The sequence below is a fragment of the Octodon degus genome, unplaced genomic scaffold, assembly GCF_000260255.1.
Source record: "Octodon degus isolate 3935 unplaced genomic scaffold, OctDeg1.0 scaffold00019, whole genome shotgun sequence".
In the NCBI taxonomy this organism is placed as follows: Eukaryota; Metazoa; Chordata; class Mammalia; order Rodentia; family Octodontidae; genus Octodon; species Octodon degus.
The window spans coordinates 20,328,384-20,341,972 of record NW_004524595.1 but is presented as its reverse complement, the minus strand read 5'-3'; the positions used below and the strand labels follow the sequence as shown (position 1 = coordinate 20,341,972).

At 39.2% G+C, this 13,589-nt stretch overlaps 1 protein-coding gene across 7 annotated transcripts in view; it reads right to left on the bottom strand.

Moving 5' to 3' along the window:
- Positions 1 to 13,589, bottom strand: part of Kit (KIT proto-oncogene receptor tyrosine kinase) — an 81,779-nt gene that overhangs the window by 31,307 nt on the left and 36,883 nt on the right. For all 7 annotated transcript variants that reach the window (XM_023710918.1, XM_004627513.2, XM_023710919.1 and 4 more), the window contains exons 3-6: positions 11,667 to 11,948; positions 10,116 to 10,252; positions 5,436 to 5,607; positions 1,098 to 1,287 (exon numbers count right to left, since the gene is read on the bottom strand). In XM_023710918.1, coding sequence (XP_023566686.1) covers positions 1,098 to 1,287; positions 5,436 to 5,607; positions 10,116 to 10,252; positions 11,667 to 11,948 — 781 coding nt within the window. The remainder of the gene's footprint in view (positions 1 to 1,097; positions 1,288 to 5,435; positions 5,608 to 10,115; positions 10,253 to 11,666; positions 11,949 to 13,589) is intronic.

Below are 13,589 nucleotides of genomic sequence, written 5' to 3'. Positions count from 1 at the left end.
TCACGTGACCCATGGCCTTGCTTGGTTCCTCTCCCCATCTGTGTCAGGTCTCTTCTTCTGCATGAATCCTTTGCTTCAGAATTCTTATCTCTGGCTCTGCTTTCCAGAGATACTTCCTATGATACCTTGTACCTGGATGGACATCTCCATTCAAGAGTCCCTCTTCGACCTCAAATTAACAAACTCCAAACTGCCCACACTCTCCTTCCACAGAAACTTGCCTACCTCCTCCTCTCCTTGTACGATATGGCCTCTTATCATCTACCCTTTCAGAGCACCTTTAGTTCTTACCTTCTCCAGTCCCCTTGATCACCAGGACACCTCTAAAACCCATTCTCTTCCCCAGCTAATCCATAGTCCAACATCATTTCTCACCTATAACCCATCCTCTAGCAGACAACATTTCCTGACTGAAAAAGCACTCCGACTCTCTTCAGGCACCTACTTCTGGTCAGTCATTTGCTCTTGGTCAAGTTACTTCACGTTTCTGTGCTTCAGCTTCCTCTCCCAAAAGTGGGGAAGCAAGAGCACCTACAAAGAGGTTCGTGAAGACAGAGGGAGTATGCGCAAGGCACTTATGACCTGCCTGACAGGAAACAGAGCATGTATAAAGTATTATTATACTATCTTTTTATTATAATATTTTGAGGATCAAATGAGAGCTGTGAGGTAAAAGTTCTTGAGTTCACTGCCCAGCTCAAAGCTACTGTACTTAATGATTCTGGTTTCTGTGATTTTTTTTCCCCCCTTAGGGTCTTAAGAAACAAGTAAAAGGTACCAACTTGCCTCTTTCTCTGTAAAGCATCACTTATTTTACCCTGAATATGATTACTGCTTTGGGCTATCCTCCAAATTCTAGGAAAGGACTGTCTCTCATTTTACAAATGAGAAAACTGAGGTGGAGGTTCTGTGTGTGCGCGTGCGCACACCCATGGACACCAGAAGCACAGCCAAAGGGAATATTCAGATGAGGACTGAAGTCTTCCTTCCTTACCTGGGACTCTTCCTCACACTGAGGGGTGACAAGAGTGTCATCTGAGAAGGTCAATGAGAAGAGGGGCACAGGCATGATCCCCTAGGGCAAGGCCCATCCTTACCTGATGTTACTTTTGTTCACAGACTTGGGATAATCTTCCCATTTGTTGGTGGAAGTCCTGTTCATATACATCCACTGCTGGTGTTGCGGTTTGGGGTATGCCTCATAGTCAACAATCAAATCTACATTTTCTCCATCATTTACAAATATGGTAGTGTTCATCATTGGGAAGATATTAATGAATCCTTTATCTAATTAAAATAAGATAGAAACTGTTATCTATTAGCACTATCTTGACAAATAAAAAGTATTACCTCCTCTTGGGACTTACAAGATGATCAACTACCTGACTTCCAGTACTTAGTGGCAGTAATAACTAAGGAAAACCTAATGGTTGGGTTATCTTTCATTTTGTCTTTGGAGAACCACTGTCCTAATTTGAGAAGGTGGACACTGGAAAATACTGACTCTCCCATCTCGGTCTCTGAAGCAGCTCTCTGAAAGAATTTGTCATCATCTCAAAGGGCTTCTCCATCTACTATGTCTTAATGTTTATTAGGTTAAAATGTATTTGCACTACACAGCCCAGATTCAGACTGCATGAATTTATGTGATCAGAAGGTGTCAGAAGTGAAAGGAAAGAGACATCATGTCCAATAAAGATGTCAAAAGAATGCCACTTTGTATATGAAGAAAAATAAACAGGCCTTCTCATATGTATTACTGATAAACCAGATAGCATTTTAACAATCAAACCATACTTTTAACCAAACCACAGAGTGGACTCCTCTCTGGCTTTTAGAGAGGGGACAGGTTTTGAAGTTTTCTGGAAGCAATAAAAGGAAAAAATGCCTAATGTTTCAAATACATAAACATCTACTGGGCACAGTAAAATTAATTAGGGTAACAAAAAAAAACGACATTAAAATTTAAAAGAAAAATTGGCTAAACTAGCAATTAAAAGTATGATACTGCTTTTCACTTATTAAAAATAGCAAAACTAATTTAAAATAAATTCAACAATCTCACAAGTGTGATAAAAGTAGCATGCTGTTTTACACTGTAAAACTGGCACAGTTCTTTTAAGAAAGAATTTAGCCATATAGATTTTTTTATAAAATCTATTTTTAAATCAAATCCTGTAATTTCCATTAGAGAGTGTTTCTTAAGATGGAGATACATACCAAAAAAAAGTGCCATTTGTACTGTTTATCATTTTTAAATGACAAAATAAAGAACTAACTAAATAATATAGCCTCAGAGATGGTCATATATGCAGCAGCTTGAAAAGAGGCACTAAAGTAACTGCCAACATTATTTTTATAGTCACTATTTATAGAATGTTTACTACATGCCAACTGCCCTAAGCAAACATTTTACTTAGTATACACAATGTTTACTCTTCCATCAATACTGAAAAATAAAGATTTGACCTCTATATTATAGACAAAGAAAGAGGTTATAGATTGAAAGCCTCTAATTTACAAATAGAGCATATAACCTCTAACTTACAGATGAAATAGATGATTTCTGTTTGGCTCAAAAGCCACACAGCAGAGACTAGCTTTGACTACACATCTGAGACATTAAGGCTGGCCTCTGCTTTCTATAGCACATCCTGGAGTCTCTATATATTTTTGGTGAGAGACAGTAAGAATATAAATAAAATTGTATGTATAATTCAAACTCTTATATACAAAAATAAAAGCAATGTATCAAAAATCCTAAAAATGATTATATTAAATTAATAGGATTAGGAAAGAATCTTAACTTTATTTTTCAAACCTTTAACATGAACTATAAAATTATCATTCACATTGATGCTATCTAGTTACATACACATTTTACAAAAGGAGCTCACTACAGTTTCTACTGTTCTTTACTTTCCTCTATGTTCAAAAAATATGGTTGCACTATCCTTTTTCCACTGTACCAATTAAAAAAGGATTTTTTAGATGAGAATGAAAATCATCCATATAAAAATTGGAGAAAGATGGAAATTCCCAATCCTGCACAGGAAACATAAACAATATATTCTCTGCCCTTCATTAAGCCAGTTAAGGTTAATTTGAAGGCATAAATTTCAACCTGCATGCTACATTGAACTCTCAGGTTGTCAAGCTCAGAAATTCATAGTACAAATGCAAAATATCAAAATATTTCAAATAATATTTGCACTGAGATCATTTTCTTCACAATAGTCATATATACATACTTAAGTCCCCCTGAATTTTTTGTCTCCTTTGCTCAGTATGCCTCATAATGGAAGGGAGCTTCAAATTCTCACTGCTATAGACAAAGTATCGAAGAACTCCACCCAAGTTGTTCTAGTACAAAGTATGATTTTTTTCACATACTTCTGCATTAAGAAATTAGTGATACGCTAAGAAGTAATCAAGTGCAAACTGTTTACCTGACAGTTTTATGGAATCTACTGCCTTTTCTTCTTTACACAGCCCTGGCAGTTATGAGACTTTCTCAGAAAAGCAAATGCAGGCAGAGCTAAAGCAAGGAACACTAGAAAGCTAAGTGGCAAAACCCACCACTCAAACTCAGCCAGCTCCTAGCCACAGCTACAGCAAGGAGTAACTGTGTGACATGATGCATTATGTTAAATTGCTTCACCTTTTCTACTGTCTGCCTACAGCATCATCATAAGCATAATTCAGCTATAAATTATTATTTTAGAAGTTATTTAAAAACAGGGCAACTCAGGATGGTCCCTCATCCTTCTTTCCCCACTCCACGATATCCCCAAATCTCAATCTTACACCCTAAGTATTACTTTTCTCTTTGTCTCTTCTCATTCCTATTCCACCACACCTCACTCCCAAAACAATATAAAACTAGATTCAGATTTCACAGCCAAAGTCTTTCCAGTCACACATTTATAATTCTTGGAAATTGATGAATGGATTTTTCAAATCCGATTACATACAACAATATGCTCAAAACATCCTTACTAATTGCTTTCTGGAGCTGAAGCTGATATATCAACATGCTCCCTAATCAACTTAGCAAATTAGTGCTTATGGCGTTTAATATTTTAAAAGCATAGCTTTCTATTCAAATTAATAAATGGCTCACAGTCACGTTTAGGGACAAAGCAGTAGTCATTCTGTGCGCTGACTCTGTAATTGCAAGAGAAACGTCTTTTCTGGTTCAGTCTGGTTGAGATACTGTCCATTAGAGAACATCTTTTTTTTTTTTTAGCAGTACAAGGGATCGAACTCAGGACCTTGCACTTGCCAGGCAGGTGCTTATGCCACTGAGCTATATCCCCAGCATGTGAACATGGCTTCAGAAACACCAAAATTTTATGAGATGATTGTGGGCTAAATCAAAGCTTTAATACTGCTACATAAATTATTGAAGAAATCGGGAAGGGGAGAGGACAGATAGGAAAGCAAATATGGTGTCATTTTAGTAATACTCAGGTTAGCAAATTTCACCACCCTGCGCATTTAATCAAAGCCAAGCACCAAGAATATGGTTACATTAAAAAGACAAGAAAACAGATTAAATTCAAACAATACTCAGAAGTTCTTTAAAAAGCACAAGTGAGGGGGCTGGGGAGATGGTTCAGTAGAATAAGCGCTTCCCTGGCAAGCGCAAGGGTCTGAGTTCAAGCCCCAGTTCCTCCCCCCCCAAAAAAAAGCGTAAGTGAAATAATTTTAAAATAATTATTTTGTTTTCAGTAAAGCAGACATGTCAAGCAACTCCCCTGTTCTCTTCAGTAGATGCTTGGGTGGGATTTCTAGAGTAGGGAAGGCAAGGCTAAATGAATTTTGGGTAATACCTGCTCTGACAGGGCTAGGTGCAGGTGAGCATGGCTGTGTGGATGCTATGTAGAACCCATGTCACAAGGAGTCTCCTTCCTGAAGGCTTAGGTTACAATCTTTATGTTTTCAGAACAAAGTGAGGGAGAGAGGCACAAGAGGCCCAGTTCATCCCTTACAAGAAATGCACAAGGGCCAAAAAGTGACAAGCCACAAGGCAGGGGAGCCCTACTACAAGCTTCAGAGAAACACTCCAGTCTCTGAGTATTTGTGCTCTCTGACAAAGTCTACAACGACTTCAAAACTCAGATCTTTCATGAAGGACTAGAATTTCAGAGAAAGCTCAACTTCCACTTGTACTTTGCTGGGTGGGTCGGTTGAGGAAGACAGGTTTAACTTCAGCAACATCTTTCTACTTTCCTCTGTTAGACGGGTAGAACTTACTTCTGTGTGCCAGTTGTAAGATGCTGCAGGGATAGTACTCATTCATTCATTCATTCGGTGATAATAAAATTCTAAGAATCTGTTCTTAGAATTCCATTTGCATAAAAAGGAAACTGTCTAGTAATTTCTTTTTTCACTACTGCCAGTAATTTATACATTCCCATAGAGATATTTACCTACTACTTTCAGAGTTGTTGTGACATTTGCTGATCCAAAAGTATTATTGGCGTAACACATGAACACTCCAGAGTCATTAACTCTTGTTGAGCTGATTGTCAACGTTTCCTGGCGTTCATAATTGAAGTCACCCCGGTGCCAGCTACTACGTTTTACCTGTGCTTTAGTTAGCTGGTTTCAGAAGGGAGGAAAAAAAGTCAAAGATTACCATATAATTTATATTCAAGATCTTTCCTAAATTAAAAATAGCAGCAATTAACTTCTTCTTATTAGCATTCATTATACATGACTTAAGTAGGAATAATAAAACATCATGACAAGTCTGTCATTGGAACCCTTCATATATTACAGAATCATACTGAAAGACAGCCATTACTAATGATTGCAAAAAAAAGGGACACTAATTTCAAAGTCTCTATAGTATTAAATTTTAGAAGTTACTATATTAAACAATTACACAACACTGACATTTTCTGAGTCAGCATATGCATATTATTGCCTGTTATTTATCTCGTTCTATTGTATATCCAAGTGATGAAGAAAACACACTGCTAATAACAATAATGGTTTATTTTATTAACATCTCTTATCTGGAGAAATGAAAACAGAATCAAACTGTACTCAACTAATTCGTAAATTCGTCCTATGTAATTCTGACGATTCCAGAAGGGAGTGCCAAGGTACATGTACCATAAGATCAAGGTGCAAAGCATCTGAGAAAGGACTGTGAATTTACCTTTGCGGTCTCCCTCCCACTCCTTATTTGTCTGCAGACAAGATCCTGCAGAGACTGCTTGATCGATCGATCGATCTATCCATCCATCCATCTGAGCTATATAGCTCTCTTAAAAAGATTAAAGAATTGAAAACAACTTTATGCCTCTTCCAAATTTTCTAAATTTTTAAATTTTACTTTTTTATGTATTTAGTACAGTCTATAGGGTGTCACTACAGATCAGACTTGTAGTGATCTTCCTGTTTACAGCCTCCCAAGCACTAGGATAACAGGTGCGTGACACGATGCCCAGGGTCAATTGCTGTCTCCGTGTGCCCTGGGGGAGGGGCCAGCAAAGCATGTGTTGCCAGGGATCAAATCCTGGTCCCTGCCAAATCTTCTATAAGGCACACATTCCTAATGGGAAAAATAAAACAATTAAAAAGCCAAAGTGCACAGGGGCTGCTACAGACAGGGAATGAACTCCTGCACAGTTCCTCGGAGGCTATGTTGGTCCTGACGTGGTGGGACAAGAGGTCCATGTGCCAAGTCAGAACAATCCCTCTGTAAAGTAGCTTGGCAATACAGTCATACCCTGACAGTCTCAGTAGTCTATTTCAAGAAAATAACTTTAAAAAAGACAAGAACTCCAAGATGCTAACCTGATGCTGACCTAAGTGTCTATCTGGTAGAGACAACGAAAATTCTGACTATGTGGCAAATAAATGCTAATGTTACCTAAACATCATACATGGAATCAATCTTAAAACTACAACCCTGTGATAAAATATGCATGGGAGAAGAGACAAAAAAATATGAAAACAAATTGTAGGTGCTGTAGCATTTATAAAGATGGCAACTTGTAACCACTAAGCACTTAGCATTTGATAGCCCAAATAGAGATATGTTGCACATACGTTTAAAATGTTACAGATTTTGATGATTTGACATAGAAAACTAATGTAAAAAATCTTACTAATAGCTTTTAAATTAATTATAGGATGAAATAACATTTTATATACTGGGCCAAGCAAGATATATTGGTAAAATCAATTTTATCTTGTTTTTGCTCTTTGCAACATACGCACAAATTGAAAATTACACATGAGGTTCATTCATGTTCTACTTTTGCTATATACCATTATTTTCCACAAAGGTGGGATCGTGCCTATTTCTATTTTTTTACTAACGATATTATGTGTTGGGAATTTTTTTGGTGGGGTGAGTGCTGGAGATTCAATCCAGAGCCTTGTACTTGCTAGTTGTGTGCTCTACCACTGAGCTATACCCTCAACCCAATTTTTGAAAAAAGTTTTACATCAAAATAAGTATGCATAAAAGGTGACTGCTGGTGGCAAAGAAAACGCAAGGAAGTTGTGCCCTCCTGGGCAAGTCAGATCCCACCAGTCTTAGCTTGAGTTCTAAGAAGGTTATGAAGAAAGGAATGGGTCTTCCAAGGCCCTTTTGGGTTGGAAGCCACTCCTGAGTTTCGTGTATAATTGGCAGAAATCTGTCATTTTTCTGCATGAGATCACTAGCTAAAGAAGTAGCAGCAAAGCAAAATGACCTATTCCTACTGGCCCTTGAGGCCACTGTTTTTCAGCTTTCTCTCCAAAGGCAGTGACAATGATTAGACCTTTTTTTTTTTTTTTTGCAGAACTGGGGATTAAACTCAGGCCCTTGCGCTTGCCAGGCAAGCACTTATTCTGAGCCATATCCCTGGCTCCGATTAGAGAACATTCTAAACTGAACGTATCTTCCCTCTACCTCTTTCAGGAGGCCAAGTGTCCTCAATGGGGAGGGAAGCAGGAATGTGGGACTGGTCAATGTCAAGCCAAATGGCTTGGTCCTCAGCGAAGCAATATCCACATATAAAACAAAAGCTCATAACATGGGATACCATCAAACTCAGAAATAAAACAAGTACAACACTAGATTTTAGAACCACTAGGAAAGCTAACCAAGATGAGTATGTGTTAAATAAATGTCAAGATTCTTCTTACACTTACATAAATCACTGCAATAACCCCAAAACCCATTTTTACCCTAAATCTCATGATAAATTAACCTTATTCTAAATGATTAAAATCAAATATTATGATTTTTAAGATACTTTAACAGTGCTAACAGTATTCCAAATTAAGCCAAAAATATCAATAAAAAATTCATGGGTGAACACTGGCAGCGAGCCAGGAGCCCCATCTGCAGTCACACATCACATATTGTTCGCACAGGATTTGGTTTTCTTTAACCCTTGGCAGTGCACACTGGGATTTCCCCAAAGAGCTCCCAGCACTAAAGGTTTATCTACCAGCGCCAGTGGATTAATTGGGAATGGCACGCCGGGCTCGTGGGAAAAGTGGTGCCGAACCAAACGGCCTGGGGCAATTTAATTTCTCATCTCAAAAAGGCTACTTTTCAAGTTATAGAGGCTCAAATGTATACACACAGTCTAAATTGTTCTCTCATCTGAAAGCAAAGACTATAGAAAGCCAATTAATATGGTACTGCGTCCTGTAAAGTTAGCCAAAAATCCATACAGATGCCATTATTTTTATTTCATTATACAATGTGAAAACTAAAATGCGTTTCCCTGGGCCATTGGTTTGAAAGAACAAGTCTCTGATACAAACTGTCCTCCAGACCAGTGGCAGGCTTGGTGTAGCCAGATATGACCCACCACGTCTACGTGACCACCACCCCAACATTCTGCACAGGCTCATTGTCTCGGTTGGCTGCTTAGCAAAGAGCTTTTAAATAGGCATGAAATTGCCAATGTTGAATATAGGGAATGAGGAAGAGGACAAATCAAATAGAATACGTTTTTCTAATTTATATATACATACACATTTATAATGAAGAGAAACCAATGCTAGCCAGTTAACCAGGTGACCAAGATAATTCAAAACTATTATTAAAATCTTGTTCAGTTAGAATCCCAAGGCAAAAATTTAGAGAAACTAAGACAATTTAAAACTTCTGTTATATTTGATATAAGTACTGAGAGAGAGGGAAGAAAAACCCTTCAAATAAAACTAAGTCTGATGCACTCCTGTAATCCCAGCACCGAGGAGGCTGAGGCAAGAGGATTGTCGTGAGTTTGAGGCCAGTCTGGACTACACAACGATCAGGTGAACCTGAAATACAAGCAAGACCATCCCAAAACAAAGTAAAAACCCACCTGCTTAAAGTTGGCCTGGGATGTGTCGCAGTGGCAGAGTGCTCTCCCGGCATGTTTGAGGCCCTGGGTTTGATTCCCAGCACTGGGTGCACACACACACACACACACACACACACACACCAAAGATGTGGCTACCACGGTAACTATGTACAGCAGCCACTGAATATGCATTTGATAAATGAATGAGAACGTGAACAAGTCCAAATGCTGCAGCTTAAAGATAACCATCTTATTCATGGTAACTAAAACAGAAAACCATTAGCAACTTCATCTCAGATAACCTGCCTCTAAGGAGGAAATCAGATCCCTACCTACCACGCCAAAACTCTCAAGTGATAAGGCCATTTTGGAAGGAAGAAAAGACCTCTCTTGTTCACATCTAAGATTGTTTATGTTTTGTAAATATGGAGTGGAAAAAAGGTAACTTTCTCTGAGTCATCTGGCTTGAGCAGCACAATAGCTTTAAACCAAGCTATTTATTCATGCAGCTAACCATTTTTTTTCTTTAATGTCCTTACTCAAATCATTCAAAGAAACAGCGTTAAGTAGTAACCCGAGGCTGGCGCTCTCTACAATTTTCTCAGAATTTACAACATGACAGCTATTTGTCACTAATGTGGAAGTACATAATGGGCAGGCGTGCGTCCGAACGTGCCCAGGCAGCGTCAGCTAGACAGGCACAGCAACGGACCCGTGCCCTGCACACGCTTTCAGAGAAGAACCCTAGAATCTCCCATGCAGACAGCAACACATTAAGACAAATGAAAGAAATCACCCACTCACCTGACTGCTCTCCTTTATCCACATCGCTCCCACGGAGCTAGACACATCTTTTATTGTGCACGTCACCATAAATTCTTCCCCTTCCCTCAGAAGATAGCTGGGTTCAGACACAGACACAACTGGGATAGCTTTGATGGCTGGAAGAAAAAGAAATGTGGCCCGCTAATAATTGGCTCTATTGTACCATGAAATTTTAACTTGCTTTTCCCCACTACAATGTACATAGCTTCCTCTGTCATCTTTTAAATAAAATACAAAATGTGGTACTGACCTACCTGTCTTGCTCGTTTATCTGAAGACCTCCACAATTAAGTCACATATCCTTAGGTAAATTCCTTAATACTGAATGACAAGGTAGGCATGTCTACCTGAGATCATAGTGCTTCTAGAAAATGCTTTTATAAAACAGAAGCCCTGGCATAGTGAAGCAGCTTTATGATTTCATGGGTCTGACTTATACATAATTATATTCATTTAACTAAACAGGCATCATCTTTCTCCCTTCTTATACAAATAATACCTTGCTTTCTGCTGAAAATCCCAAGGTGTTTTTTTTTATTTATTTATTTCTTTTTTGTTGTTTTGTTTTGAGACAGAATTTCACTATGCAGTCCAGGTTGGCCTAGAACTTACTTTGTAGCCCAGGCTAGTCCCAAACTTGCAGCAATCCTCCTACCTGAGCCTCCCGAGTGCCAGGACTACATGCGTGTACCACCATGCTCAGCTAAAATCTCAAATTTTAAATAATCACGTTTTCCTTAATTTGAAAAAGCATCTTTTCTTCAAAAGCCCTAATAAATACTCTAAAGCTGAATATCAACTAATATCAGATTAGGTAATTTCAAAATCTAGATCACATTCCAGTACTGAAATATTATTTCTAACTCCACAATAATAATCAGCCTCACTGTCACTTGTTTCTTTTTCAAATCTCAAGTAGTTTGAGAAAGCATCAAAACTAATTGGTTACAGAGAAAAGCCAATTCACAAGTCAATAGTACATTAAAGAATGAATTAGTAATCCCATATACTCCGGAGGCTAAGGCATGAGGATCATAAGTTTCAAATTCTGGACAATTCAGAAACCCTGTCTCAAAGTCAAGGGCTGGAAGTGCAGCTCAGAGGCAGAACATTTGCCTAGCATGTGTGAGGCTCTGGATTCTACCCCCAATGCTGTGGGGGAGGGGATGGCTCACTGGTAGGTCATTTCAAACAGTGTGATTAAAATTTCCTCCCCATTGGGTTCCTTACTGTGCAAATGCATGACGCAATCACGCAAGTGTAAGACCACCCAAGCTAGTAGATTTATGGCCGTCCCAGGTTGGCCTAAATGCCAGTCTGCAGCAGACATACCCACCCCAGCTAGTGAAAGCCACAGATCACAACTTGGGCTTGGGATTGTGAAGTAATAAGCAGCTATCTCAATCTGGAAGCCAGGGGAGCTCCTGAAGAGCCTGGGTCCTGCTTGCCCACGCTAAGGCTGACCAGCAAGGAAGGGAGAAAACAGCTAGATGAATAGAGTCTCTGGTGCCCAGAAGGCACGGGCCATACCTGCCCTCACTTTCAGGACGAATCTGTCCGACTGCACCGACTTGCCCTCCCGGATGGCAGTGCAGCGGAGACAGAGGCGATGGTAGGCACGCTGCACATTTCTGATGGTGATTCCAGCCTTGGGGTCAGGCACAAACATTAGGTCCTTGGGGAGAGGCTTCCCTTCACATTCCTTGAGGGAATAATTGGTCATCTCTGGGTCCGTCAGTGGACAGCGGACCAGCGTGTCATTATCTTCCTTCCCATACAAGGGAAGGCCAACAAGGAAAGGCCTGGCAGGATCTAGAAACAGCAAAAATCAGTAGTTTAAATGGCTGGTCACAAGCATTTGTAACAGATCTAAAATGTTGCCTTCTGGGATAGTCAAATCTCTGTGTAAACAAAGCAAAAATTTATCCAGTTAGAACAAGTAAGAGTTAACATTAAACACTTGCCATGTGTCTGCAGTGTTTTATATAGATTATATTATTTAATCTATATAATATCTCTATGTACTAGATTGAGTAGGCTTTTCCCAAAATGTTTGAGATAACAAGTATTTCAGACTTTGGAATATTTGCAAAGACTTAACCAGGTGAGTATCCCTAATCTGAAATCTACAGATTATTATATCATACTGTAGTTGAAAAAAATTCAGATTTCAGATTTCTGGATTTGGGACAATTCAACTTACGTCATTATCACCACTTTAATGGGTGAAGCAACAAATCTCAAAAGAGTGACATTCCACAGGTGACACACTGGAAAGTGCTGTGTAGTCCTCAAATCCAAATCTGAATGATTCCAAAACTTGAGCTCTTACAAATCTGAGAATATTTTATTAAATTGCCCCCCACCAACAAGAGCAGCAGCCAAGAGTAAGCCAGTCTGATGATCCCAACTGAGGGCACAGGAAGGGTTCTCCACCTCTACCATCTCTGTGTGGGCAGGATCTTTTTCCCAAGCTGCCAGGGTCCAGAACGGTTCAGTTCCTGGAGAGAACCTAGACATCACTGAGCAGAATGGGCAGTGTGAAAAAACATGTCAACCTCCCTCTATCCACATTTCTAAAGAGAACTACAGAACATCAGGAAGAGAAGTAATCTCAAGTACACATAAGAGCTAAGTGTCTCCGGGATACCATGGCAAACACTGTGTTCCCCAAGCCAGGACCCTTGCGAGTGAAAGGGGCAGTTTGGGTTATACCACAACTCCAGACATAGGCGGGGAATGGCTCCAGAAAATGGAGATGTCCCACAAGTGATGACAAGCCTCCGTACTGTACAGGCACAGTCTGTTGCCACCCCCTCTGTGAGACTGATAACACAGATGAACATGTGGGCTCATGGATGACATTTAAAAATCTGTTTTCAAATTGCCCTTTCCAACTGGAAATCAGGTGTGCTAACATAGCTGAATTTGACATCAAGATATACCTATATTTGATAGATTAATTTTTAAAACAATGACAAAAATGAAGTACATGCCTCTCGGCATTAACTAATTTCCCTGTGAATAAGTTACAATAAGATGGTCAAATTATGATGTGAGCTAAGAGTTGGTTATTCTCCCATCTGCTCATTTTCAGCCTCCAGACCCTGTCTCTTAGAGCAATGGCCTGCTTTCTTTCATGGCTGTCACACAGAGTACTTCAGAATCTGAAGATCTTAAATTGTAATCATTATAGATGAATCTAAGTCATAGAAGTGTGTGTCCTCTGTGAGCCAGTTGGCTAATTCTAAAGTTTTCCTCAAGTATTCTATTTTCTAACCTATCCTATTAATAAGCAGAATGATATTTCATTACCATCTGGAAATTACAGCATATAGGCTACCTCAACAATGATGGAACTGTAGCCCAAAGCTCAGCTATGGCTATCTGCAAGTACTTCTTCTCAGCTACCCACTTAGGACATGACAACTGATAACTAAGGAAAGGTGCAGT